A 27,781-nucleotide genomic window follows, 5' to 3' on the forward strand; every position below is an offset into this window, starting at 1 on the left:
ACATCCATATGCCGGTTAAATTGTATGATGATGATTTCATATCTGTAGTTAGGACGGAACACGTCCTAACTACAGATAGAAAATTAAGGGTTAATCACAGTAAGTGTGTTTTGTCTTCCATGTGCATGTGTTTTTGAAAGTGGTATTTTTGGCACACATAATGCATATTTGCCAACAATACATCTGAATAGTTAGTTAGTTAATTTGGTTGACTAAGAAATATTCACCGAAATCTAGAAACAAAACGTACAGTCTATTTTGTTGATTTTGGGGATGCGTAAGACTGTCGGAGAAGGTTCATGTTTGCAAAGGCATTGCCTGTCATGGTAGCTTTGTACGTAGCAAGGTGAATGAATTACTGCATTCAGGACACTGCACATGAGCTAAACAAGAAGAAAAGGGACTCGTGGAAAGCAGAACGTTTTATTGGATCTGGCTCCTTACGCAGTAAAACAACGTAGATTAATTGGTTCTTGAGCATCATGACTGTTTTGGGGTACCTTTTATATGTCATTTTGAATAGGATAAATAACACAAAATCATGCTTTAGTCATTCTGAAATGACAAAAGCATTGCAAAACGATCAAGTTATGGATCTCATGGAGCATTATATAAATGTTAAAAGTAAAATAAATGTAATATTTAGCCAGCCACTAACTTATATGACTTCCATTACTTACTTGTAGTGTGTACTGCAGCTATTACAAAGTACGTACTAGTATTGGTACCAATTGTATGCATACTGTGTGCAACAGCTGTTAGGCACAGTATGCATACAATTGGAACATATACAACAGGGGATTTCACGTGCCACCCGACGATAGTCGCAGGCTCAGTCGATATAACGTAGGCTATATGCAGAGGATTGTGAGGCAGAATAGCCCAAAAAGCATGCTGGCTTGCATTGGCTACTCTAACTTTGACCGAATGTAGAGCAACATTTCCGGTATACTGCATTTTAAATATCAATTATTGGGACATACTTTCATTCTGGAATACTAATTAGGAACGCAGGGCTTGTTTCACGTACAGCGCTTGTGGCCGATCAGTGTCATCTGAGGAGCTACATGATCAACGTGATCTACAACACATGATATATAGTGATACAGATTTTGTGTGTGTGTGTGTGTGTGTGTGTGTGTGTGTGTGTGTGTGTGTGTGTGTGTGTGTGTGTGTGTGTGTGTGTGTGTGTGTGTGTGTGTGTGTGTGTGTGTGTGTGTGTGTGTGTGTGTGTGTGTGTGTGTGTGTCAAGGAATAATGAAATTGGTTTAGCAAGCCTTTTTTTTCCAGGTTTGTCCCAAATGGATTGCCATACATTGGCTTTCCATACACATCCTACGTTTGTAATGTTTGACAGCTGACGTCAGAGCGAGAGACACTACGCTACGCCGCCGTTCAGCCGACTCATGTACTCATAATGATCCATTCAGTCTCTTAGGACTGAGTATTAGTATTACTAGTACGGAGTATTAGTTTCCGATTTCAGTGTAAAACCACCAACGAATTCCTTCTTGACTCGAATAATAATGGACAACGTTTATACATTTAAAAAATGAACTGTCAAATTACATTTAGTAGTTTGCCCGGTCGCTAGCTTGCTAGTCGGTATCAGGCTAGCTTCCAAGCGAGCCTTTACATCATTCTGTATTTATACAGAATAGGAAGACAATGCATTGTGCCGACTTTCTCGCTGGTTCTGTTGGAGGTAAGTTCAATATTTTCGCAAGGGGCTTGCAGCATTACAATGCCCACTTTACAGTGTCTTCACCTCTGATGACCATGGTACAGATTGGACTTCATTGTGAGTTCACATTAATATCGCGATTTAATATAACCTTGAACGAATTGTCTTAACAGGGGCCTTTGGCGTTGCAGTTGGGTACCCTTTAGATACAGTAAAGGTATATTTTAACACCCCTATAAGCAGTAGCCGTATATGATAAACGCATGAAGGGAATTTTCAGCCGAACCTCTGTTCCTTTGATGATATAGGTGAGGATTCAAACGCAACCCCAGTACACGGGAGTTTGGCATTGTATTCGCTCTACATGCAAGAATGAAGGGGTCAGTGTTGCAACTCATGGCCATCTTTTTGGAGCACTTCTCAGATCTTGACTTTCCATTTAGAAACCATTGTGACACTTTCTAATTATCTATATGCTCTGCCCATTGGGTTGCCCTTTTGAACCTCCTTAGGCTAAGGGTTTCTACAAAGGCATGTCCATGCCTGTCACCACCGTTTCCCTGAGCTCTTCTGTGGTGTTTGGGACCTACAGGAATGTCCTCCAAATCCTGGGTCAGCTACGACATAGGAGTGTGGATGTTCGACCGGCCAAGCTGGATATCTTCCTCTCTGGGCTTGCTGGAGGGGTTGCGCAGGTATGGAACGGGATTCCTCGGTGGAATATTACGGATGGATGATTGTATGGATGGTCACAGACAGTTGGTCTGAATTTGACCTGATGCAAAAGGTCCCCCGGTTCTAACAATCGACTGTAGGCTATTGACATATATATATGAACTCTTTTAGCATTCAAACCCACAATACCAGATGGAACAGGCATTGCAAAATAAACAATTTCAATGGCTGTGTTGGGAACATTATAATTAAGGAGAATAGTTTTTCTAAAATGACAAATGAATAATTAGTAGAATAACTATTCTTTTAAAATGTTATAAATCACGAATCAATTTGCATATGTTTAATTAATGTTTAATTAGAGAATAAGAACAAATTATGGCTGCACTTTTACACAACTGACCTTAGTTAATTGATATAATGTACACACTTCACTGTCTCTATACTCTATACCTTTAACTCCTCAGGTGTCCGTGATGTCCCCGGCGGACATTGTGAAGGTGCGTCTGCAGTGTCAGGTGGTTCCCATGCAGGGGCTCCCCACTGGGTCGCCGAAGCCCAAGTACCGGGGGCCGGTGCACTGCCTGCTGACCATCGCTCGGGAGGAAGGGGTGCTGGGGCTGTACAAGGGAGCCCAGGCGCTGGCTCTGAGAGATGGCCCTGCCTTCGCCACCTACTTCACCACCTACAATATTATCTGTGAGCAGCTGTCCCCCCCGGGGCAGACTAGGCCAGGTACGATAAAGCAGTTTATGTTTTTACCCTGTGCTGTGTACAGTGCACTGCATTTTGAACGTATTCAGACTACTGCACTTTGTCCACTTTTGCTTTTTCCTTTTATGTTGTATGTATTACATTATATGTAACCGAGTAAGTCACAGCCTTATTCTAAAATGGATTTGTGTGATCATTTGTAATATGGATTATGTCAGTTTATTGTTTAAAAGTATAGGAATCTTAGGCTTCTGTTGATACATTAATTATGAAAGAAATACATAATCCCTTTACGTGGGGAATGAAAATAACATGTGGAAAAAGTATGTGTCAGAGATGGCTAACCTCTCACCAAAGCTCACCCAGCTATTGAATAACTAGCGTATTGCAAGATGGCTCTAATTTCATAGTTCAAAGTATCCCCTGTATCACACCAATACCTACCAACAACCCTTCCCTCTCTTCAGAGTGGAAGGTGGTCCTGCTGGCAGGGGGTCTATCAGGCACATGTGGCTGGTTTGTCGGGACTCCCATGGACGTGATCAAGGCCCGTCTCCAGATGGACTGGATGGGGGAGAGGAAGTATAAGGGCTTCTTCCACTGCATCACAGACAGCGTACGCACAGAGGGGGTGGGTGTCCTCTACAAGGGGCTGGCGATCAACTGCGTACGCGCCTTTCCGGTCAACATGTCTGTGTTTGCCATGTATGAAGTAGTGATCCGCCTGCTAAGACCCTCAACATAGAGATTCAAGAGCTGGTTTCCCATTACTGTAAGTGGACCATGCTTTTGGAATTTGCAGGTTTTTTAAATTATAGATACACATATACTGTATGTATATTAGGATTGGTTCATTTTCTTGGTCAGTATGTTTTTTACTGATGTAGGCCAACATATCATGATCAAGTTTTTCTCAAGACTTAAAAAATTACATTTTAAAATTCTGATAAGTAAAATACTGCATTTTTTTTTTTTAATACTTAAAATGTGAATGAATTGGCTTTTAATGTAGAGATTAACAGATATGGTACTTCATAGACCTTGTTATTTCAATTTTCCAATGCCAAACATAATGGTTGCTCAAATATGAATGCCTCTATGAGGAGTTGTGGACACAAAACCACATTTCCCATGAGCTCTTTTGGCCCATGTACATGCATACTCTAAACGTATGCACATTTTGCTGTGAAATCAAATAGAATAGCTGTCTGGGAATTCAGTAACGTATTCATGTAGTTATGCAATTGTAGCCATACTTGAAACTGTGTTTGCGCGTGACAATATTCCAACTTACATTAACCCATCATTAGGCCGTTAACTATGACTTGGATTATGTTAAATATCTGCATTCATATCATTTTCACAAGCTGCGATTATGTATGGGTTCAGAAGGCAGCTGATGACACAATTGTTGTGCCTTGAAGTTGTTGGAAACATTGCAATCTACCTCTATTCAATGTATACATCATATTTAAGTATAGAGCTATATTTATACATGGTTAATACTACTACATTACCAAAATGCCATCATTTTGAAAGATTTAGTGTTCATATTAATTTATTCATGGTGGAAACAGATTTCAGTTTTAAATAATATAGTCTTCAAATATTTTTCAACATATTTTTTAGACAGTGAAATTAACCTGTTTGATAATTATTAATAAAGGTTATATGTAACATGTGCTCAGTGTACATTTGATTTGTTTTTTGATTGCAGTCAAATTCTACCCCAATTAATCTATTTTCACTGTTCATTTCCCTTTTTGTTTAAATGGAAATAAGGCTGTATCGTGTATTGTCATATTCTCAGTATTAATCATTGTCAAACTCTTAAGAAGAGATGACTTTTAAACCAATCATAACAGTCTTATTTGAGGTGTCATTTCATCCTGGGTTGCCCCTTGGTGATCTGCTCTTTTTCAGTGTAAGGTAGTCCCAGACTCACATTTTGATATGTGTTTTCCAATCGTAAAAACATTCACAGTGTGAGGGATATCACTTTACTTGTCATTTGAAAGGATGGGCTGAGCTTAAGACAGGGGAACACTGCTTTCTTCATCATACACTGATCACAGCCATACAAACATTGAGTTGACATGCCTCGGCTGCTAGATCGTAAGCGTTTGCAATGCCATGCTTCCTTCAAAAGTAGGGAATAGTGTTCTCGAAGCTAAAAGTTAAAATTTAACGGTCTGGGGGTCATGAATTGTTTGACCATTTCGTCTGTGACATTTTTGCGGTTTTCTTGATGCGCTGTGATCATTGGCTGCAGCGTCTCAATCAACATCTTCTTCAACTCTCCTGTCAACAAAGCACCACTGCTGTAGTCCTGTAGAAAGAGATAGAGAAGGCAGAGAAGAAAGTTATATTTGAAAACAATCTTTTTTTCTTAAAGGCAAGAAGGTACAATGCAAATTTTGTTTTTTAATGTGGTCTTAAATACATTCTGTCATGTGGACACTAACTTTAAGGCTACAGGGCGTTATGTTCTTTGCTCCGACTCTTTATACACTAGTAAAAACATACTTATGAATACTATATTCTATTTATGCCAAGTCCAATCTGCTAGATGTGACCAAAATCTACACACTGCACCTTTATGATTTGTGACAATGATTACAATAAAAGAAATATTGACTTCTAAATATGATCTTTAAAAGAGGAATCTATAGAATCTGTTGATGTACCTGTCTGATCTTCTCCAGCTGTACGTCATCCTCCATGAAGAAGGTGAGGTACATGAAGGCAACGTCTATGTCTGGATTACCACCAAGCTGCCTGTGTTCCTCGATTGTGTCTTTTCCTCCAGAGAATGCGTGCTTGTTTACCTAGCAACAGGAACCAAAAGGCCAGGATAGACAAAAATAGTTAACACGCTTTCTGGTGGTAAAGATTTTAGTAGAGTGCTACACAACATACAAAATCTCAAGACGAGAAGATGACATAGCTATAACTAGCTACAACCCAAGCCACTAGACATTGCTAAATGGAAGACGTACATAGTGCAGGTTTAGGTAAATAATTGTAATCATTTCAACCAATAATCATGTGTTAAGGTGTTGGTCCCCTGTGAGTGTGGCACCTTATTTTTGATCTGCTTGGGGGTGTCTGTGAGGAAGATGGAGGAGTTGGCGTCACTGGCGCTCATCTTGGTCTGGGCCCCCTGTAGGGCGGGGAAGAAGGTGGAATGCAATAGGGCGGGTTTAGGATAGCCAATCCTGGGGGCCACGTCCCGGGTCATCCTGAAGTAAGGGTCCTGGTAGTGAGAGAAGAGACAGGTTCAGTCATGTTAGTGTTAATGATCCATCTGCTACTGTTGAGCGTTGTAAGCATCTGGGATAGTTCTCATGGTTATTTAACCTGGTCGATGGCACACGGGATAAGACATTGAACATCCTTCCGTCCATTGAAGATTTGTGGGAAAGAACTACTGAAGGACGGTGCGGCCTGGATGGCTGGGAAGCTGATTTTTCCTTTTAAAAAAAGACAATGTAATCCATTAGTGACTCCATTCAATTAAGATGGATGGAAGTGTTGCTCTCCTATAAGATTCTTCTTACCAATGCAGTCACTGTCAGAAAATCCAAAGATGCCTTTGACTTGATTGAAAGTAACGTGCTTCTGAACCTTAACCACATTTCTATAAAACTCTGGGGATGAACTGGGGAGGAAAAAAGGGACACTCATACTATCAGAAATCTATCCATCAGAAAATCAAGCATTCAGGTGCATATAGCCACTAGAGTTCAAGTTACCCCATGTAGTCGAGGTCGGAGAAGATGAAGGTCTTGTTCACGTCGAATCCACATGCGATGATGTCCTTGGCGTTCTCCTCGGCGAAGCGGTGGCAGTCCTCTAGTGAAAGGTCCTTCCACAGATACTTCTCATCGTCCGTCAACTGGATCACCAGAGGGATGTCAAACACATCCTGTAGCCATCTTAGAGTAGGAAAAAAATATATACATTAAAAAAAACGTGATTACCATATGGCATTACTCTTGAAGTTGAGAGGTTTAGAAGACACTCCAAAGCAACTTGCAGTGATTTATTATACATAATTACCAAGTGGTAGGGGTTAGTTTGTCTTGCCCCGTAGACTGAAGACCTCGGGATCGAACCCAGAACCTTTCAGCTGAGATTCAATCCCTAACCCACCAAACTCGACTAGCCTGCCCCATCATATTGCTGTTTTTTGTTGGGATATCAGCCTTTGTATAATGTAATACTCTGTTAGTATAATGCTATATAATAATATAATGTAATAACAACAACAATCTCTGCTTGAATATTTTAAAGGTACTCATATATTTAGAATTCTCACTTGGTGAAAACGAAGGGAATCAGGTGTCCTACATGCATGGCCTGTGACGAGGGTCCTCTACCGGTGTACAGGTAGAAGGACTTCTGCTTCTCATAGGCGTCCAGTACCTGATTCATATCTCTGCCAGATAGAATAACAACAACAACAACAACACAAATCACAACCATTACACGTCATTGTCATTCAGTATTGATCAAGTTGATATATTTAAATATGTTTATACCACATCATGGTGACTAGTGAATCACTAAGGACATTAGGACATTAGGAAATGAGGACAGGATCAAACACTAGGTATAGGGTCATGAAGAGGAGAAATCTTTTAGTCGTGTCTTATGCTACGGACCTGTGGGAAAAGAAGATCCCCCTTCGTAGGAAGCGGTGGGGTTTCTGTCCCGACACCTTCTCTATTCTGTCCACCAGTTCCTGGTCAATCTTACTGCTGCCAAATCTCACTGAAAGAAACCACAACCAATGAGAAGGATAACATTAGAGAACCACGTAATGCATAAACGCATAAAGCAACAGAATATGGAACCACGCCAATTGTATTAAATACTTTTACATGAATGTAAAAAGGCCAATTACCTATGAGTTTATCATAGTCCACTCCTTTGGCACTATTGGTGGCGACGTTCCAGGGATCAACAGTATCCTCCTCACCACCATTTTCTGATTGCTTGTCGTTACTAACAGCCGTTCCTGAGGGCGGACACCCTGCTTTGTAGTCCTGACCAGTTACCTCTTTGTAGTCCACTTTCAACTTTAGTAACAGCTGAATGGCTGCGTCAACATCTGCCTTTACATGAAGACACAGGCGAAGGTGTTATATTGAAATGGCATTCAAATATTGGATTTTATAACACAACCTATTGTCAATAAGGAGGAATTCCAATGCTTACTTTGTCAGCCTTAGCGGTTTTCAAGGATCTGACTTTGTCCCCTTGTGCCGTTAGTTGTTCATAGAGCTCCATCGTGGTCGCGCCCCAAACACCTTCTCCTTCACAATCTGTCCTTCTGCCCACTAGCCAAAGAAATACTGAAAATCATAAAAACAAAAGACAAATGTACACAGCAAACGTTACAATTCGTATGTTTGGATTGAAAAATGCCTAGGATCACTTCAGTTCATTCATAATTAGCAAATTAGTGCACTGCAACATCAAGAAAGTGTATAACATTACACTCATTAACTATATGCAATGAGATACACATTATAGACATGGCTAAGTTTAGCTACTAAGTAGGCAGGCAATACGATATTACATGAGGATCGCCTTCTACAATATGATTAGGGCATCCGTATACATATATTACGTTTAACATACAATGTGAACGTTATATGTAGTTTACTGTTAAACGAAGACAGCCTACCGATCGTATATATTTAAACAGCTGTCAGCTCATTCAACCTGCAGCAACTCAGTATAATCGAAATTGGTTTCATCAGCAAGTCCAGTGAGTTGTTCACTTCAAACTGTTTCCCCGCAAACAAGTGAGTTTTATGGTTCCGCCCTGCATTCGCATTTTCAATATAAGCTATTTTTTACATTTCTAGTCAAGTTTCTGTATTTATCATTTATTAATATTAATCTCAGTACAATTCTTTACACGAATTATACTTTTTTGTAATTTAATGGACAGAGACTTTTTTTATGGAAAAGCGGAAGCCATCTTATATTAACTGTCAAAATAAAAGTTATTTTTGGAGACGTAGCACGTTCCATAGACGTAAATGGGTAAAGCCTTTACTTTGAAAACAATATATCACATGTGGAGAGGGTGATTTTTGCGCATCGGTCTTGCGTTACATTTATAATAACAACGCGGTGTTTCGGTGGACAGATTTTCTCTACGTATCTTGCGTCTTGTATCTTTCGTTTCGGCTCCTCGTTGAAAAGTTACTAGTCAGACAAGGCGGAGTGAGAACTGTATTGGTTGGTGCAATCAAAACTGCAACCAAAACTCTGCAACCATTTATCACCCTATATCGATGACATGCGTTTATGGATGTAGGCATATATTTGTCCTTCTATTGGATATTAATTGATATTAATATTACAGCCACTCGTAAAAATCCACTTCCTACAATGGGTAAAGGTTTGTTGTCGTTTCATATGCAAGCGTATAAATAGAATACCTGCTGCTATCACTCGTCATATCCCATGGGTTTAGTTGGTAGATAACCCAAAGTTCAGTCTAAAGCTGAAAACGACCATGGATGTATAATATAAACGAAGTAGCAAGCGCCAGTAAATTATTACTGCAATGCAATACTCAAAGCGAACAGCGGGTGTCGCTCTCTAGTTTCAAAACAAAGTGACCAATAGGAGGAGATTAGTACTTTTCAAAGCATTTTCCAAACTGATTTTCTTTGGGAAATGGAGTCATTGGTGGATTATGAGGATTCTGACTCAGATTGCGAGTCATCTAACATTCTGGGCTGTAGCAGACAATTGGAACAAAATCAGGACATGACGGTTTCTTGTTCCCATGGGCTTAAACCCACCAAATCACACTCTGAGAATATTCATTGGACATCAAGACATGGCAGAAATCCCTCAGTACAGACGGATTTGGGCTCAGCCCTAGCTGAAAGTTACAGCTCTACAGAAGGCCTACCTGCACTGCCTAAGAGCCAGGCTCTTGGCTGGCAAGGACAGTACACCCCCTCTTGCGCGGATAAACCATTACTGAACATTTCTTCCAGAGTGGCCATTGCTTCCATTGCTTCACCAGATTCCCTTGAAAAGACGACCTCACAACAAACCTCCTCTGGGCCATCCCAAATGCACAGACACAAATCATCAGACACTGTTAAAAGACCCCAGCATGCTTCATCCGGGATCCGGCCCTACATCTCCAAGCGGCAGAGACTTGGGCCTACCTCCGCATCCGAGGGCACGTCCTCAAAGCAGTTGGTCGAGGAGGTTTCCACCAAACAGACCAGATGTGTCCAGAGGCTTTCAGAAGTGTGTGAGAGGGTCAAACCGTACCTTCTTGAAAAGCCGGGCGCCGCGGGCATTCCACGGAGGCTCCTGAGGAGTCTGGAGGGACACGGGGGCCCGGTGAACACAATCCACTGGTGTCCAGTGGCCCAGCTCAGTCACCTGCTCCTGTCCGCCTCCATGGACAAGACAGCGAAGGTAATGACGGCTAAGAAAACCACTATAATGAGCCTCCCCCTTAGCTTACACACCAATGGAAAATCTTGCATACAAAAACAAAGCGACAGAAAAGAAAGCATCATCTTACTTGTTTCTTTGTGTATATTTTAATCATTTTATAGTTTTTTTTAATCATTGTTGTGTCATTTTTGTCATGCCCCAAACAAGTGAAAATCTGTACAGTCCCTCCACAGGTAACCCGGTCACCACAGTGCTGGCTGATTGCAGTGCTAGTGTCGGTAATTGCCAGTGAGAATCTATCTGCCCTGCTGCCTTATTCTCTATAAATGTACCATGCCACCAACACATGCTCCCAGACCCAATCTGTCACCGTCAGTCGAATGTGTGTCATGGCCCTTGGGGCTTCGTTCCGACACACACACACACACACACACACACACACACACACACACACACACACACACACACACACACACACACACACACACACACGATTTGGCCTCCCATTTTCCCACCACACACTAAGTAGACAATCCCTCATTCTCATTGCTGTAAAGGTCTGGCCCTGCAGGTGCCAAGCAATGGCTAAGTAGGTCCGCCGTGATCCAACCTAGATAGATTGCGAAGAGAAGGGCTGAACTATTAATCGTATTCAAACCGACATTGCGATGTGATAGAATGCGATATCGTCCTCATTTTTTTTAGGATTTGTTACCGTTACTGACTGGAGATCAGTAAGATTTGTATTTATTTTAATTTTACAATTCAATAGTGCATCAATTCATCTCAACACATAGGCCTGGCCTAAAGGTAAGAGCAGTTTATATGTTGACTGCTTACAATGTTGTTTAGGTCATACTATAGAATGATTTATTGCTTGTTTCGTGAATAATACAGAACATAAGGAAAATATATATAGCATGCTAAATCACAACCGCAATATCGGTCAAAATAATCCCCAAAAAATCCCTTAATCGTTTAGCCTTAATTGCAACCTCTTTCGCCTCAGTGCTGTAAGGATTCACTGGATGAGTTCAGTCGAGAAGGACTAGAATAATCAATTGTTGAAGGATTCCTGAATTGTTTTGCATAATCAGACAAGAGCCAACGCAAGCCCTGCAAGATTCATTGGCACTTGGGGAAGCGACCAAGAGCGGAGGGTACAGACTTAATTTTGGGAGAAGTGGAGGAGTAATTTTCTCTTCCCTTCTGAGGAGACACTATTTATTTATTTATTTTTTATTCCCACTGACAATAAAAAAGAGAAAAGTGAAACTCAATTTTATAACCTTATTGGTTATTTTGAATGTTAATTTCAGAATTGATTATTACATTTTTTTTATTAGTGATTTTATTTAGCCTAAAACCCTTTTAATGTCCAGAAATCTTTCTTTGATTATATTCTACTCTCGTCCCTGCTGTGCAATGCTAGCTCTTCCTGGCCTGCACTGCATGTCAACGTCCCGATATTAAAGACATGCACTCTTTAATGAAAAGCAAGAATTATGCATTTCTTTGGGCAAGGCGGTCTTTCTAAATTAACTTTCTCTCGCTCCATTTATGCTCCCTCATTCTGCTTGCCAGTTCCTAAGGCGTTGTCAGGGTATTATTCCAAGTCGTTTTGCAGCTGCTGTAACCATGGCTACAGCAGGTGCTGTAGGTGGTTTCTTTGAAGGTGGTAACATGAATTACAATTAATCTTTTATTACAGACAGTCATTTAGGAGGAAGATAGCCAGTGGAATTAAGTTGAATTCAATCCGTTACTTTTTTCTATTTCTATTAAGGATTTCTATTAAGATTAATGTTGTTAATGGTATCATTCAAATGAGGAGTTATAGGTGAAAGCACTTGTTGATTGTATTGGATTTATCACACCTTGTTGTGCATTTTTCTAGAATACACACAGCTATGGCCTTTATGCTGAAATGATTAACACAATTTCCTTATTCCTTGAGAGGGCACTGTTTCTCTATCCTAAACACTTAGAAAACAAAGATGGTGTTTGACTTGTTGTATGCAATATACTTAAAATTGTAAAAATATACATCGAATCAGATATCATATTCATTCTTTAGATATATTTATATTGACTGTAGTGTAGAATTTAGTGCCATTTAGCAAAACAGACTTATATAATAATATTATAATATAATGAGTTTGTTTTGTATAATCGCATGAAAATAAGTGTCATTGATTTAGAATGAGCACTTTATATACATAGGGAGTGGTTCCTCTTCCATATAGTCCGCCATGTTGCACCGGCATGTTTCTACAGTAGCCCAGAACCAAAAAACTCCAAAAAAGCTCTAGATAGAAAGGGTTTTGGAAAACATGTTTTTGGGCTAAGATATGTAGTAAGAGGCTGTGCTTACCCCATATCTCACACCAATTTGTGATTTGTTTTTAGTAGTGTCTTTGTGTAGGAGTGTTATAATAATATGTTGTAAATGCAGCACGCACCGAGGCGTTATACTATGTGTCCGAGAAGCTATACGGTACCTCCCTAAGGTACTTCTCGATGCAGTTTCATGCTGTGTGGAGCAGTTTATTTGTGAAAAGATGATGAAATCGACAGTTTTCTCCTTATCTTCAACTTCTAGTGCTATACCTGGTACTGCTGGGTTGGAGGCAACCAAATAACTTTATAATCTTTTAAAAGTTTATCTGACTAGGCACCTGACCTGACCACCCAGTATCTGAGCTCCAGAGTTCCGAAGATGTTTCTTGAAATATGAGGGAAAAAAAAGCTAAAGTGCCACTTTTGCTGAATAATGGGTTGTTTCTCTCTCTCTCTCTCTCTCTCTCTCTCTCTCTCTCTCTCTCTCTCTCTCTCTCTCTCTCTCTCTCTCTCTCTCTCTCTCTCTCTCTCTCTCAGGCTCACAAAATAAATATTGGCGTAGTCGTAGATATTCACAGATCACTGCATATATATATATATGTAAATAATCAAAACAAACACCCGGACCACCACTGCACCACTACTACGCTGAAATGTCTAGCCGACGATATAAGGTTTGAATGAGTGTGCTGGCTGTGGTGTATGGAGTCATGCAAGCGCTCTCCCCCTGGCAGGTGTGGGATGCAGTGGAGAGCGGCCAGTGTCTCGGGGTGTATCGGTGCCACGCAGAGGCGGTCCGGGACGCCTGTTGGACCCCCTGCGGACGCCGCTTCCTGTCGGGCTCCTTCGACAACAAGGCGGCCGTCACGGATGTAGAGACGGGTGGGTGGCCCCCGTTGTTCCCCTGGTTTGTTCAGCAGTTGATTTTACGGTTTAGTGTCATGTAAATGTCACCCGTACACACACACACACACACACACACACACACACACACACACACACACACACACACACACACACACACACACACACACACACACACACACACACACACACACACACACACACACACACACACACACACACACAGACGGTGGAGTCAACCCAGGCAAGGCGACAGCCAGCTCGTCGGGAGCAGTTAGGTTGCCTTGCTCAGGGACACCGCGACACTCAGCTAGGAGGAGCCGGGGATCGAACTAGCAACTTTGGGGTTACCAGCCAACCCGCCCTGCCTCCTGAGCTACTGCCACCCGAATGTGATTGCTGTTTTTTTTTAAATAACACATTTTCAAGGTGATGCCAGGCCAGTGTCCCTTTATCGCAATTTAATGATGGAAATCAAGATGCCTCTGGAATAGTACTGTCACCTCCAGTGGTGAACAACATTAACAACATTAACTGATATTAAATGGAGCTCTGCTGTGACAGGTAATGACGAGCAAGGGGGCGATTACCCAAAGATGTGATTGCTGTACATTCCCAGAATGCTTGACTAAGGACGGCTTCAGTGAGTGCCTAATCTTATTGGAATTTCAACTGGAATGACAATAAGTTAAACTGGCTTTTCACATAATGGTCTTCAAATCAATAGCCATTGTTTTTTGAAACCCACATCATTTCCCCACTCTGAGGTCATCGTAATTCCCATGATGCCCTGCTTCAGTTGTCACTTCCCTCTCAGCGGGCCTGTCGATTTTGCCAATTAAGCTTACAGCTAATGACTTCAGCAGCCGATTACCCACACACACACACACATATACACACACACACACACATGGACCACTGACCCACAAACACATACAAATACAGAGAGCAGCCAAAGAAAGGGCATCAATAATAAATCTGTCACCACGGGATGAAGCTGCATGACCTTATGTTGGCACGACATCACAACCATTAACATATAAATGTTTTTTTTGATATCAGGTGATTGAGCCAGCCACATTCTCCCCTCGCCAGCCAGCCACACAGGGTTGCAGTTTGTTCCTTATAATTATAACACCATTATAATCTTAAATTATATAAAGTTCCCAAAGCAGATCAGTATTAATACTCGCATCGCCGAGGAAAAGATTATACAACACCCATCTATATATCCACGTGGATATCTCCTCAACTCATGACCCCTGACCTCTCTTGTCACATGAGCACAATTGCTATCACTGCATCATGATGATCCCTCTATTGTTGGGGATTGCGTGGATGCAGGAAATAACTTCTTCTATTGGGAAATGCTATGAATGCCGATGGATTTCTTCCATGGCCATCTTTAAGTGTTTTCTCCCTCTGCCTGTCATCCTAATTCTTGGAGTGCTATACCAATTCATCGTCTCTGAAGCAGACTGTCACCGCTGAATAGCAATCAGCAGCTTGGCCCAAAGAAACAGAGCGACAGACGCAGGCTGACAACGGTAATGCAGAGAGTGGGAGAGGGAGAAAGGGAGGGATGGGAGATGGCTGCAAGGGAGAGATTCGGAAAAGAGGAAGAATACACTCGGAGACAATCACACATGGAGCACAAAGGGAAAAAGAGAGGGGTGGATGGACAGAGGGAGGGATGGAGGAGGGGGAGAGAGAGTACTTTAATGTACTAAATATACATGTCGGATTGGAACTAGCTTCAAGGGCCCTCTGTCACTGGGTTTCTTTCAAAGCTTACCTTAGCACTTGATTGACAGTGAGCCACCTGTCACAAGCTGACATAACGTGTGTGTGTGCGTGCGTGTGTGCGTGCGTCATTGCCATTTTCAACATTTTGCATTCAGGATGATATTTACTTATTTATTATGTGATGGATAAAATGCAAATTGGAAAAACACTTGTAGATTCCCTACAATAATATTCGGGAAACTGATTGTACAGAGAGAATTGTAAAGGTTTCATCTAAAAGTGACCCTCGACTGCTCATCTATTCGCTGCAAAGTGTTTGACAAGCACAAGTGTTCATGAAGATTTCCCCTGAACAAACAGTAATCACTCACTCGTTATCTTCATGAACCGAAAAAAAGGGTTTTGGGTGAAGCGACATAATCTGATGGTGTCTTTTGAGGCTGACTTATGTTCGATCTGGACACCAATACTGTACCCTGATTAAAGCAGATCCATCCTCTCCTCTTCACATTGTCCCTTGATAACATAGTCCTTCCCAAACAAACTCTGTTTAATTTGGCTGAATCTGTCTGAAGGGCGTGTCATTTTTTGGCGGGTTAGGTTTGAGCGTGTGCAGCACATTTGCTCCACTCTGTCTGCGTACAGACATGAAAATAAGAAAGATAGCCGCCGAAAGGTCGCCGGCCGAAAACGCACGTCGGCCCGTAGGGGAAGCTTGACTAACGGTTCCTCTAAAACCCTTATCAAGGTTCGCTAGCGACGCTAACGGTTCTTTGCTAATTAAAACATGACACTTGGCTGTCTGTTTATTAAAGCGAGCGACATTGATTTGTTATCTTCTCTCACTCCCTCTCAATCTGGAACAGCTTGAAGCCAGTGTGTTGTTCCTCTCGAGGTGGGTAAGGCTTAAGCCAATTAAGATGGGAACGCCGTGCCGGGCAAACACAAGGATGACCTCATAGATGGTTTTTATACTTTGGATCGAAGGGGATCAAACAGAGCAGCACACTTGCAAGAATCTCCAGTTTTTTAGTTTCTGCTCGTTATGTAATCTGCGGGACTATCCAAAGTTGTTTTCCGTAAGGGAATTTATTTGAGCACAGCCATGAACTTGCATGTTGTTTTTTAATGTGTGTGAACAAGCCTGCCCCGGGTGGAGGACTGTGTTGTTTGTACGTCTAATTGGCAAGCAGCCACTGAACCCAGGGGTTCTTTTCTATACATTTTGACCAAGTCCCTGGCCCCCAGTCTGGCTTGGTTCCCGACAGGCCATGCATGTACCCTCCCCTTCTCTTTTCACATTTCATCTTTTTTTGGTATGAGGCGCTCCATGCTTTTTAAGTCGTTCAGATGAAGGGTATACAGCCCTGAGCCATAACATTGGTTCTGCTGATTTATTTCAATATATTACTTCTTCTTCTTCCACTTTTCTCTCTTGTCAGCTTGCATTATCTTTTTCATCTCGAGGGAAGTTGTTTCTTCAAAGGATCCCACCGAAACGTTTTTTCTCTGATGTTTTGATGACACGGCTTCAGTCCAAGTATAATCTCCCGTTAATCTCACTGTTCTTTTTGAACGACCTTATCCTTAAAAAAAACAATTGGTTCTTTCTGCGAGTGACTTTGGCTGCTTCTTTAGATCATACACCTGTCGTTCACTTCCTAGACACAAGACACAGCCATTCATATTAATCCCACTCTTGTGACGAATGCAGAAACATACACTTCTATTTTAAGCGAAAGGGTTAATGTTGAAGTATTTAGTATTCATGCAAAGTAAGGCATTTTTTGTGTTTTTGATGTTTGATCTTTTTATGATGTTTGATGTTTTTATATGTGTTGTATATACTTGTACCTAGGGACTGCAGATGTAAATTAGGCCTAAGGCTAACTCTGGTGCGATGCATCAAATGGTCCCGTTTATGTTTTCATTTGCACATCGTCCCTTTCAAATAAAATTGAAAATGAATTGATGGCTGCGTGACCATTTCAACGATCTTTCTCTCTCTTGACCGACTGTGTTGTTGTTTCCGTGGCGACCCCTGCAGGGCAGCAGGTGGTGAAGGTGGACAACCAGTTCAAGGTGATGTGTGTGGCGCTCCAGCCCGGCGATGAGCACGTGTTTCTGTGCGGAGGCTACAGTCCCGTCGTCAAGGCCTGGGACGCCCGCGTATCCAAGGTCACTCTCTTTACCCCCTCCTTACTGCTCTGCTGTACTGTCCTTGATTTGCTGTAGCAGAGGGTTCTTTAAGCTGAGGCTAACTCACACATTTAGTAGTATCGGAACTGACCTTAGAGCGATGGCTCTTTAAGCACGTGTTAGAGTTCGTGTGTACATTAGCGACAGAGAACATTAGCAAGAAGCCATGTCAGTCACACTCGTGGTGTTTTATGGAAATAAGTGTAGGCTGATGGAGATAAGGTCTCGTCAAACTTGCATTTAAGATGACCCAGGTTCAATGTCTGTTTTTGAATAGAGTATGCCGAATAAAGCGCCGTAAATGGTGTCTAGGTTTGGGTTGAATGGGGCAGCATGTGCGTACATTTCCTCTTCCGGGTTTGGCTAAAATATTTACTAACTGTCTGAACACTTTGTTTTTAACTCTCTATTATTTGCTTATATATTTATTCAACAATGTGTGCAAAATATAAATAAATACTAACTAAAAAATTATGTTGAATAATAAAATAAAAATAAAATGTAATATATCCCTTCATATAAAACCCATTTCCCATAATGTATTCCATGTGATTACCTGTGTATCTTTCGTAAAAAGTCAGTTTTTTCCATTGTCGTTCAGGCGGTGAAGGTGTACAGCGCGAGCATCCAGCAGACCCTGGCTATCTTGTTCCTGAAGGGCGGGGCTGAGTTCATAACCAGCACGGACTCTGTAAGCCGGGACTCGGCTGAGCGCACCCTCATCGCCTGGGACTACCAGACTACCGCCAGGCTGTCCAACCAAATCTTCCACGTAAGTAGATGGCCTGCATTTATATAGCGCTTTTATCCAAAGCACTTTATAATATTGCCTGACATTCACCCATTCATGCACACATTCACACACCGACGGCGGAGTCAACCAGGCAAGGCGACAGCCAGCTCGTCGGGAGCAGATGGGGGGTTAGGTGTCGTGCTCAGGGACACCTCGACACACAGCAAGTAGGAGCCGGGGATCGAACTAGCAACCAGTTACCAGCCAACCCGCTCTACCTCCTGAGCTACTGCCGCCCCAAAGTGGATGGCTCTGTGTGTCTCTGTGAAGCTGTGTGTGCCAGGACTTAGGCCTCCAAGCTGACTACCAACTAGGCCTGGCTGCCAACTGTGATATTGCAACAGAGAAAGAGCCAGGAAGCACTACTCCTTGGAGAACAACCCAGTCGAATAACGCACAACTTTGGAAAAGTGAAAGGATATTGTTTTCAAATTTTTCAAACAAGAAAATATTCAAATGAAACCCATTATTTTATTCAAACCGATACAGGTAAACATCCAGAGAAATTGAATAGATAGATAGATGTATACTTTATTGATCCCCAGGGGAAATTCAAGATAATATATTTTGGGGCGGGGGGGCGTTTTCCTCACTAATATGAATTGAGGGCCATTATTCTGTACCCTATCCAAACCTTCTTATACATCAGCGGTCGTGTCAGCAGGTGCACGCTAACAGGCTGCTGGGTGAACACACTCAGCTTCTTCACCGGCCACTGTCAATGTGAATCACAAGTGAAATCCAACCACCTGTCCATCTCTTTTCCCTCCTGGGTCCCGGTGGTCATCTGGTTCCCAGGAGAGGTACACCTGCCCAGGCCTGGCCCTCCATCCTACAGAGGACTGCTTCCTGGCCCAGACCAATGGCAATTACATGGCAGTGTTCTCCTCCCAGAGGCCCTACAGGATGAACAAGAGGAGGCGCTACGAAGGACACAAGGTAACCAGCCTCTTGTGTGTGTGTGTGTGTGTGTGTGTGTGTGTGTGTGTGTGTGTGTGTGTGTGTGTGTGTGTGTGTGTGTGTGTGTGTGTGTGTGTGTGCGAGGTACCTTTTGGAGGATCTCAGTGCGGATCCATCGCAGGTACCCGGGGCTAAATTAAGTTTCAGGAATTGACCCTCCGAAATAGCCTCTTAAATGTCCGTGGAAAGTACTACCCTGAGCAGTTAGTACCAAATTTAATACAGATTAAAATTATGAATCAAAATACCAATGATTTACTATATACTATATTATTTAATATTTATCTCTTTTGGTCCAGGTAACTATGTTATCAAAGCGGCTCAAATTGAACAGTAAACAAATAAAGGGTAAATAAAAAAAAAAAAAAAGCACATCTATACGACAAATGTTGTGTTAACAACTTTTAGTTTATCGCATGGATTCCTACCACGTGATTGGTCACACGATAGTGAATCGTCACAGAAGGTAGAATGCATCTACTTACTCCGTTCATCACCTCTGACCCCGCCCCCCCCCCCCCCCAGGTAGAGGGCTACGCCGTGCAGTGCGAGCTCTCCCCAGACGGAACCATCCTCGCCACTGGCAGCTCCACAGGCTCCGCCCACTTCTACGACTACCAGAGCACCCGCATGCTGCACACGCTGTGCGCCCACAGCCAGCCCTGCCTGCGGGTGGCCCAGCACCTTGTTCTACCCAACACCGCCGCCACCTGCGACTGGGGCGGCGAGGTCAAGGTGTGGCACTGAGAGCAGAACGCCACGGCCGATTGGCTCAGTGGGTTTTTAAAGGTCCCGTATTATACCAGCGGGTGTGAGTGTGATCAGCCGTCACACACCCCACTTGTGATGTCAGAAGAGGCAGATTTTCTTGTAACGGCTAATCACACTCACACCTGGTGGTATAATGTCACCTTTAACTGAGTGGCAAGGACCTGAAAGTGGATGGCTAAGAGAAGAGGAATGATTTTGATTGCAATGCTTTTGATTGCAGCTTACTTTCATACATAAATAAATGCAGAACAAAAATAAAACCCAGGTCCTGGCTGGTTTTTGTGAGTTCACTTGATTATTCTTCGGACTGGATGGTCTAGAATTGAGGGTTGTTGACTCGAGTGTTTCTCCAATAATTGTACAGGCACAAACAATTATAATTAAAATGAAAATGCAATAAAACAAACAGTGTGTTGTGTGTATTCAATTGAGAATAAAATTCTGTTATTCTGAATTGAAGTTAACTATTTCAGAATTCTGAGAAGTTTTCATGGGGAATAGAAATTCTGCTATTTTTCTGAATTACCAAGATAACTATCTGAGAAGATAAGTTGGATAAGTTTTCATGGCAAAAGTTCACTTTCTCTGAATTCTGAGATAGAGAACTTGTTAATTCAGAAAAACAGCACAATTGATTCTCAGGTGAATGCATTAGGCTTCCATACAGTGCTACCATTGAGTCCCTTTTTACATGACTGCAGGTCGAGGGCACGCCAGTGTATCAAAGAGAAATATCTGTAGCGCGTCATACTATGCAATTCAGATAGGGATGCAGGTTAGATATTGTGACATGGTTCCATAAAAAGAGAAAAAGCTTCAACGGACTACCAGAGCCGGATTAAATAAATGGACTACACTAAGCAGACTGTATTTTTTGGGCCCCCCTCCATCGATGTTATTCATAAATTGAAATCTGAAACTTACCAAATTTACTAATAAAAGTTAATTCACATTTTACATAGCGTAGTGTTTGGTTACAAGTTGGTTATTTGTACGCCAAAATAAGTCATGTGTTGTATATTAAACAGTCTATCAGACTATTTTTTGATTTTTATTATTTATATGTTATTACACGGCTCCATTAAATGCTATTAAATTATCCTCTCTTATCCATTGCCAGTGTCATTGTTAAGGCAGTAGTACCAGTAAATCACCAATAGGTGTCAGCATTGCAGGTTCACAGCTGTCGGACGGCTCGTGATTTTCACATGATTTTTGGGGAGGGGTTTGAGTCCGTCCGCCATGATGGCATCCATGGCTATCGGTTGCCAGGGGCAACGTTGTCAGAGCGGCATAGAGACAGATGAGGAAATACGCGACATAGAGACGCAGGAGACATTACGAGATAGAAATAAAGAAATAAATGGAGAAGAATAAGGCGAAGGAAAAGGGTCCTAGTGAAAATGCAGAGAACACACTCTCATCGACGAAAATCGGCCAAGATTATCCTGTCTCTAGTGTTCCAAGATATAATCTCATCAACTCCAAGAGCACCGGATCGCAAAATCGGGGTTATCCAACATGATAGATAATTTCGGAATGTTGAGTGAAGGGCAATTTCCACCAGAACCGTCACGGAAGCGGCACGGCAATAAAAACGTTCGCCGAAGACATTAAGCCCAGTTCAGACCAAAGATTCGCGACGCAACGACTTGCAACGAGACGGTTTTAGAACGTCGCAGGGGAAAAGTTGCAGCAGTGTGAACTGGTCGTCGCAAGGCGTTGCAAGGAGTCGCCAAAGATTGAACATGTCAAATCGCCAGGTCCAGTTTTAGAACGCAACGATGTGGCTATTTCTCTTCAGCCAATCAGGACACAGCACAGAACAATTTAGGCTTATTAAATAGGCCTACAAGTTGTAGATCCTTATCTTTGGTTCCAGAACAACGATTGTAGATAACGTTAGGCTTGAGCTGATTCATTGACATTATTTTAACGGGACCACCGTTACCGTTACACGTTAGCCGTTGTTATGGTTACATGCTGCCAGTCCGACGTGTTCCCATTCCGACAGTCCTGTGCGCGTATGCAAATTAGCCATGTGCGCCAAACAGAAGAAGGGCCCTATCTTGCGCCCGGCGCAATTTACATTCTACACCGACGCATGTGTCGTTGCTAGTTTGCACCCGGCGCAAAGCTGATTTTCCCCCGCAGCAACCAGGCACCACTACACTTGCATGTTAAATATTATGATGTCAAAGATTATGCATACGTGTGAAACTGCATAGAAATAGCGTGTGGATTGTGGAAACATTTTTTTTCCATAGGGCTGCATGAATGAACATGAATGAAGTATAGTAACCCAGCAAACATTTCGACGTCAATTAGAAGTCTAATCGACGTTGGTCATGGAGGTCGAAACGACGTCGATTTGAGGGGCTGATATGAAAGTTTTTCTGACGTCGGTCGAAATCGTTTCGACGTCTCATAGACATCAATCCACGTCGTCTCGACGTTGTATAGACGACATTTCAACCTACATGAAATTTACTTTTAAGCCAATACACTAAATACCCACTTAATTATGAAAAAAAAATAGTATTAAGCTACATTTCAGTTACCTTGTAGTGTGCCCCAATTTACGGTTTTCAGTATAGCTACCCACTGAACCTATAACAAGCAGTTCTTGTGCTGCATGTAGATAATTAAACATTTCTCAATCTGTTGTAAACATATTTACCTCAAACCGTGTGGTCAACAAGTCCAATAGACGTCGAGTCGCAACGTGACTTTATTTCGACCCTTTGCCGACATGATGTATAGATAGAACCAAATGTAGCCTATAGAGCATTTGGTCATATCAAAAGGACAGCAATATTTGGCTACATCTATAATATTTTGTTTAATTATGCATACTCTTATCAATAAATCATGAATACATGTCCTATTAATCTTCAACAAAAGACAGATTTCAGGGTATAAAGTGCACTGCATCAAAAACATTTTATTTATACCCAAGTAGGCCTACATCTTCTTTAAACAACAAAATGAAAACTTATTGGGACCAAAATCCCATCCCCCCAGTCCTTGCAGGTGCATGTTTCAGGTGTCAACTCATGGCTGCTTCGATTTATGTATCTGTGGCCTTGGGATTCCATCTCTTCACAGCAGCTGGAAAGAAAACACCAGTACAAGGTTTGGTGAGAGTGAGAAGTTAGTTTGACTGGGCAAAAAACACAAGTGTATGGCTCAGTGGACGAAGACTGCCTCACCATCCAGCGCCCCAGCCTCAAGGGCTACCTGTGGCTACATCCAGTCCATTTAGCTCGCTACATCGGACGCTATCACTAACTGAATAAACACTGTTTATATCGCTATTTAACTTAACAACGATGTAACTTTGTAACATTAGTGTGAACGGTAATGTTTACACATTAATAGTATTATTGAAAAGTGTTATTATTCCAAACGCAATATGCTATCATGTATATGGCCAATATAGGTGCTAAAATGTTTTATTCCAGCATTTACTCAAGTTCCATTGAGGAACTATCCTTGCGCACCAACACGTAATCCCTCCAACGCATGCGCAGGTGATATCAGTTCGCCGTCAAGTTCGGCAGCATGCAAGAGCTGCAGGTGAGTTTCGAAAAGACACTGTATTTGTAGAGACATTACCCTTTTATTATTTGCATGCTAAACTGTTGAATTTGAGGCTACATGGTGTATTCTCATGGATAGCGGGTTTTCGTATTTGTAACGTTACATACGAACTGGGAGCGGGAAGCTAGCAGGCTAACGTTAGCTTAGCCCTGAAACGGGACGCTGCTGCCTCCCAGCCGGGGAGCAGCAGCGTCCCGTTTCGGGGCTAACGGTGGCTGTGTGTTCTTGAACATAAAACACGGGTGGCAAAGCCCTTTCCCCGTGCATTACTCCTGTGAACTGTTAGTCAATTTTAGGACCCATTCTTCTCATTATTCATAGCGAGAGGGGTGATAGCGTCCGATGTAGCGAGCTAAATGGACTGGATGTAGCCACAGGTAGCCCTTGAGGCTGGGGCGCTGGATGGTGAGGCAGTCTTCGTCCACTGAGCCATACACTTGTGTTTTTTGGCCAGTCAAACTTCTCACTCTCACCAAACCTTGTACTGGTGTTTTCTTTCCAGCTGCTGTGAAGAGATGGAATCCCAAGGCCACAGATACATAAATCGAAGCAGCCATGAGTTGACACCTGAAACATGCACCTGCAAGGACTGGGGGGATGGGATTTTGGTCCCAATAAGTTTTCATTTTGTTGTTTAAAGAAGATGTAGGCCTACTTGGGTATAAATAAAATGTTTTTGATGCAGTGCACTTTATACCCTGAAATCTGTCTTTTGTTGAAGATTAATAGGACATGTATTCATGATTTATTGATAAGAGTATGCATAATTAAACAAAATATTATAGATGTAGCCAAATATTGCTGTCCTTTTGATATGACCAAATGCTCTATAGGCTACATTTGGTTCTATCTATACATCATGTCGGCAAAGGGTCGAAATAAAGTCACGTTGCGACTCGACGTCTATTGGACTTGTTGACCACACGGTTTGAGGTAAATATGTTTACAACAGATTGAGAAATGTTTAATTATCTACATGCAGCACAAGAACTGCTTGTTATAGGTTCAGTGGGTAGCTATACTGAAAACCGTAAATTGGGGCACACTACAAGGTAACTGAAATGTAGCTTAATACTATTTTTTTTTCATAATTAAGTGGGTATTTAGTGTATTGGCTTAAAAGTAAATTTCATGTAGGTTGAAATGTCGTCTATACAACGTCGAGACGACGTGGATTGATGTCGTCTATGAGACGTCGAAACGACGTCGGTCGAAAGACCGACGTCAGAAAAACTTTCATATCAGCCCCTCAAATCGACGTCGTTTCGACCTCCATGACCAACGTCGATTAGACGTCTAATTGACGTCGAAATGTTTGCTGGGAAGTCTTCCTTGAAATCACCATTCCTCTAATGATAATGTTTTCATGTCGAAATGAAGTCACGTCGTGACTCGACGTCGACTGGACTTGTTCGCTTCGACGCAGGTCGAGAAAATGTTTGCTGGGTGATTTCCGGTCCGCGGGAGCGCGCACGGTCTGTTAAAGTTGTGAAGCGCTGATTCTGTGGCGCTATGGCTGCTTTCGTCAGGCTCAAACAGCGCCAGTATGCCACAGTTTATATCGATGATAAGTATTTGTGAGACAATAAAACATATTTTAACACATTTGGCGGTGATGAACGTTGGCTGTTCAGAATGTAGGCCAATCAAGCGTTTATGAAGCGATCATTGAATGATCCGATAATGACGATAGTGTGAGAAAGATCATCAAATGTTGTTTTTATTTTTTATTTTTTTTTATCTCTGTTTATGTGTTTGATAGCCTCCTGTGTGTCCAGTAGCCTAATAGGCCTATTGTTGTTGGGTAGATGGTGAAAATCAGTTTCTGGCAAAAATCAACTTCTGGCACGACACCGGCACTACTTTTTTTGAAAGTTGCCGGTGTCTCACAACACTTGTACAGCCATTCAGTTTATGATGTTTATGATCTTTATTCATTAATTGCGCCGCGGCCGAACTGACACGGATATTCTCTGATATTATGTAAGCATAAGCACCGCGGAAACCACTGCTGTCAAAAGACGCTGATCCATCTTCACTGTTGACGCGAGTTGCTCTAGTTCTACCTCCACAGCCCTGCAGCGGGCAATTATCGGACAAGATTGCCCTATAGTGTGTGGTGTTCCGTCTTGTGTTCGAATCTCATGTATTTGTATTTACGATCGGAGAGCAACAATCGGCTGAGATTCTCTTTATGTGTGTGGTGTACATTCGACTCAAAAATCGTAGTGTGGGGCAGCCTTCAGTGCGTTGTCCGTTTAGGGAACCAGACAAACTGTAGCCCACTGTTCTTATGGTTTCCTCGACGATCGTGTGAGGCATTGGAGCAGTTTTTAACGCAGCAGTTATTTCCAGGCATTGTTAAAACAGTACAGAATTGCAACAACCTCCTCTGCTAGCAGCTATCGTGTCAACAATAACGCAAAGCTCAGCTGCACTCGGAGGGGCGTACCTACCAACATGGCGGAAAGGTGTTACTGTGCCGTGACGTCAACACAATTCGGTGTTTAGCTAGGCTAGTTGCACACAAAGTCCTTCTATAGTGTCTCTGTTGCACACGTCTTTTTTATGTAGACTAGCCTAGTCAAGGCCTGCGGTTCGATTAATACTTTTCTATTAGATGTAGGTACCCAATGTGTTCGCGTTATCCATACAGCATGGCCTTTTCATGCATTTTAATTGCCCATAGATAGGCTACACCAGCGGTCCCCAACCACCGGGCCATTCAGCTCTTAGCAGATCTTAGCTAGATTCCTGACCGGGCCTATGGCCGGCGGCGGAACCCCGACCGCGAAGCCCCCCGGCGGCGGAGCTAAGATCTGAATATTAGCCCCAGCTTGATGATTCGGATCTTAGATTATGGTAGGTGAAAAGTTTGGACCCCTGGGCTACACTATCCATTGGAAATTGACACAGTTTCTCGTCGGTGAGTTCGCCTTAGCACTACAGGCATCATGCACTTAGCACGTGATCAGACCAGAGTTGTTGGTCGTAGCACATTGAGACTAGTGCCGCGGTCAGTCGACCGCCTATTTATTTTTGTTCTCCCGTCAAACGGCTCACTGTAAGTTCACCTCCGCACAAGTCTGTGCGCTGTGCGCGCCCTGCTGGTTAATCTGCTATCCTCTTTCTTCCCCCTCCCCCCGCCTTCACTGCTTTGATATGAAAAATGGCTGAGGCAGGTGAGTCCTCCGAATCAAGTCGAGTATTTCAGGCCAACTGGTAAAGGAGTGTCACGGCTTTCAAACACACAAACCATAAAGCCTATGGACGCCTCAGAACGGACTAGTCAACGCGCTGCGGCATCACTCGGGCAGGTTGGTGTGTGTGTGTGTGTGTGTGTGTGTGTGTGTGTGTGATTTCAAAGTAACAAACTCAAAGCCGATGCATGCGTCAAACTATTCGTTCAAAACCAAATAAACAACAAAAACAGCGTCCCTTATTCGCTTTAAATACTTTATTTACCGCGCCGTATTAATTCCCAAGTTTTGAAAAGAAAAAAGTATTTGAAGCGAATAAGCGACGACACACACGCACGAACACACGTGCACGCACGTTCATTCACGCAAGCAGGCACCCACTACAACCTGGAGAGGCTGTAAATGCTTTTTAAAATGATAATGGCTATAGACAATTTTTGACAGGTTACAAATTCTCCCAATTTACTTACTATTCCTCTGTACATATTTGTTTTTTCCTGCATTTTACAGATTTGTGAGGAGTTTTTCTGTATTACAAACAAAGATCTACTCGGAACATTCAGAGCTGCTGTAGAAAAATATGCGCCCCTACTGCTGAGTTTGTAGGCCTACCGCGCCCGAAAAACAGAGTTTGGCAAGGATCTGAAGGAGATACTGAGAAAGCTTGATGATGAGGTGTGTGCACAGTACAGTACCAAACAATACTTTTGCCCAGATGAAATTCAATCTGTTGAATTACAATTAGTCTTGCTATTATTAGAGCTATCTTTCTGTTTTTTCTTT

At 42.4% G+C, this 27,781-nt stretch overlaps 3 protein-coding genes across 3 annotated transcripts; 2 read left to right on the top strand and 1 right to left on the bottom strand.

Annotated features, from left to right (window-relative positions):
- Window positions 1–1,403: 1,403 nt before the first annotated feature.
- Window positions 1,404–4,958, top strand: slc25a47b (solute carrier family 25 member 47b). The gene is made up of 6 exons (XM_084482007.1): window positions 1,404–1,705; window positions 1,858–1,901; window positions 1,993–2,064; window positions 2,197–2,379; window positions 2,827–3,094; window positions 3,541–4,958. The coding sequence occupies exons 1-6, from the start codon at window positions 1,669–1,671 to the stop codon at window positions 3,816–3,818; spliced, it is 882 nt and encodes a 293-aa protein (XP_084338133.1). The 5' UTR covers window positions 1,404–1,668; the 3' UTR covers window positions 3,819–4,958.
- Window positions 4,959–5,103: 145 nt separating this feature from the next.
- wars1 (tryptophanyl-tRNA synthetase 1) lies at window positions 5,104–8,879 on the bottom strand. The gene is made up of 11 exons (XM_084482006.1): window positions 8,769–8,879; window positions 8,297–8,433; window positions 7,983–8,193; window positions 7,741–7,849; window positions 7,395–7,514; window positions 6,829–7,011; window positions 6,634–6,734; window positions 6,434–6,546; window positions 6,156–6,329; window positions 5,761–5,901; window positions 5,104–5,402 (listed from the first exon to the last, which is right to left on the bottom strand). Exons 2-11 carry the CDS (start codon window positions 8,366–8,368, stop codon window positions 5,244–5,246), a joined length of 1,383 nt encoding a protein of 460 aa, XP_084338132.1. The 5' UTR covers window positions 8,369–8,433; window positions 8,769–8,879; the 3' UTR covers window positions 5,104–5,243.
- Window positions 8,880–9,775: 896 nt separating this feature from the next.
- On the top strand, window positions 9,776–20,287 carry wdr25 (WD repeat domain 25; the record flags this gene model as incomplete). Its single annotated transcript, XM_084481643.1, has 6 exons — window positions 9,776–10,540; window positions 13,597–13,744; window positions 17,520–17,650; window positions 18,273–18,443; window positions 19,263–19,403; window positions 19,950–20,287. The coding sequence occupies 6 exons, from the start codon at window positions 9,776–9,778 to the stop codon at window positions 20,169–20,171; spliced, it is 1,578 nt and encodes a 525-aa protein (XP_084337769.1). The 3' UTR covers window positions 20,172–20,287.
- Between the last annotated feature and the right edge of the window lie 7,494 nt (window positions 20,288–27,781).

The sequence above is a fragment of the Micromesistius poutassou genome (assembly GCF_964030765.1).
Source record: "Micromesistius poutassou genome assembly, chromosome: 17".
Lineage (NCBI taxonomy): Eukaryota > Metazoa > Chordata > Actinopteri > Gadiformes > Gadidae > Micromesistius > Micromesistius poutassou.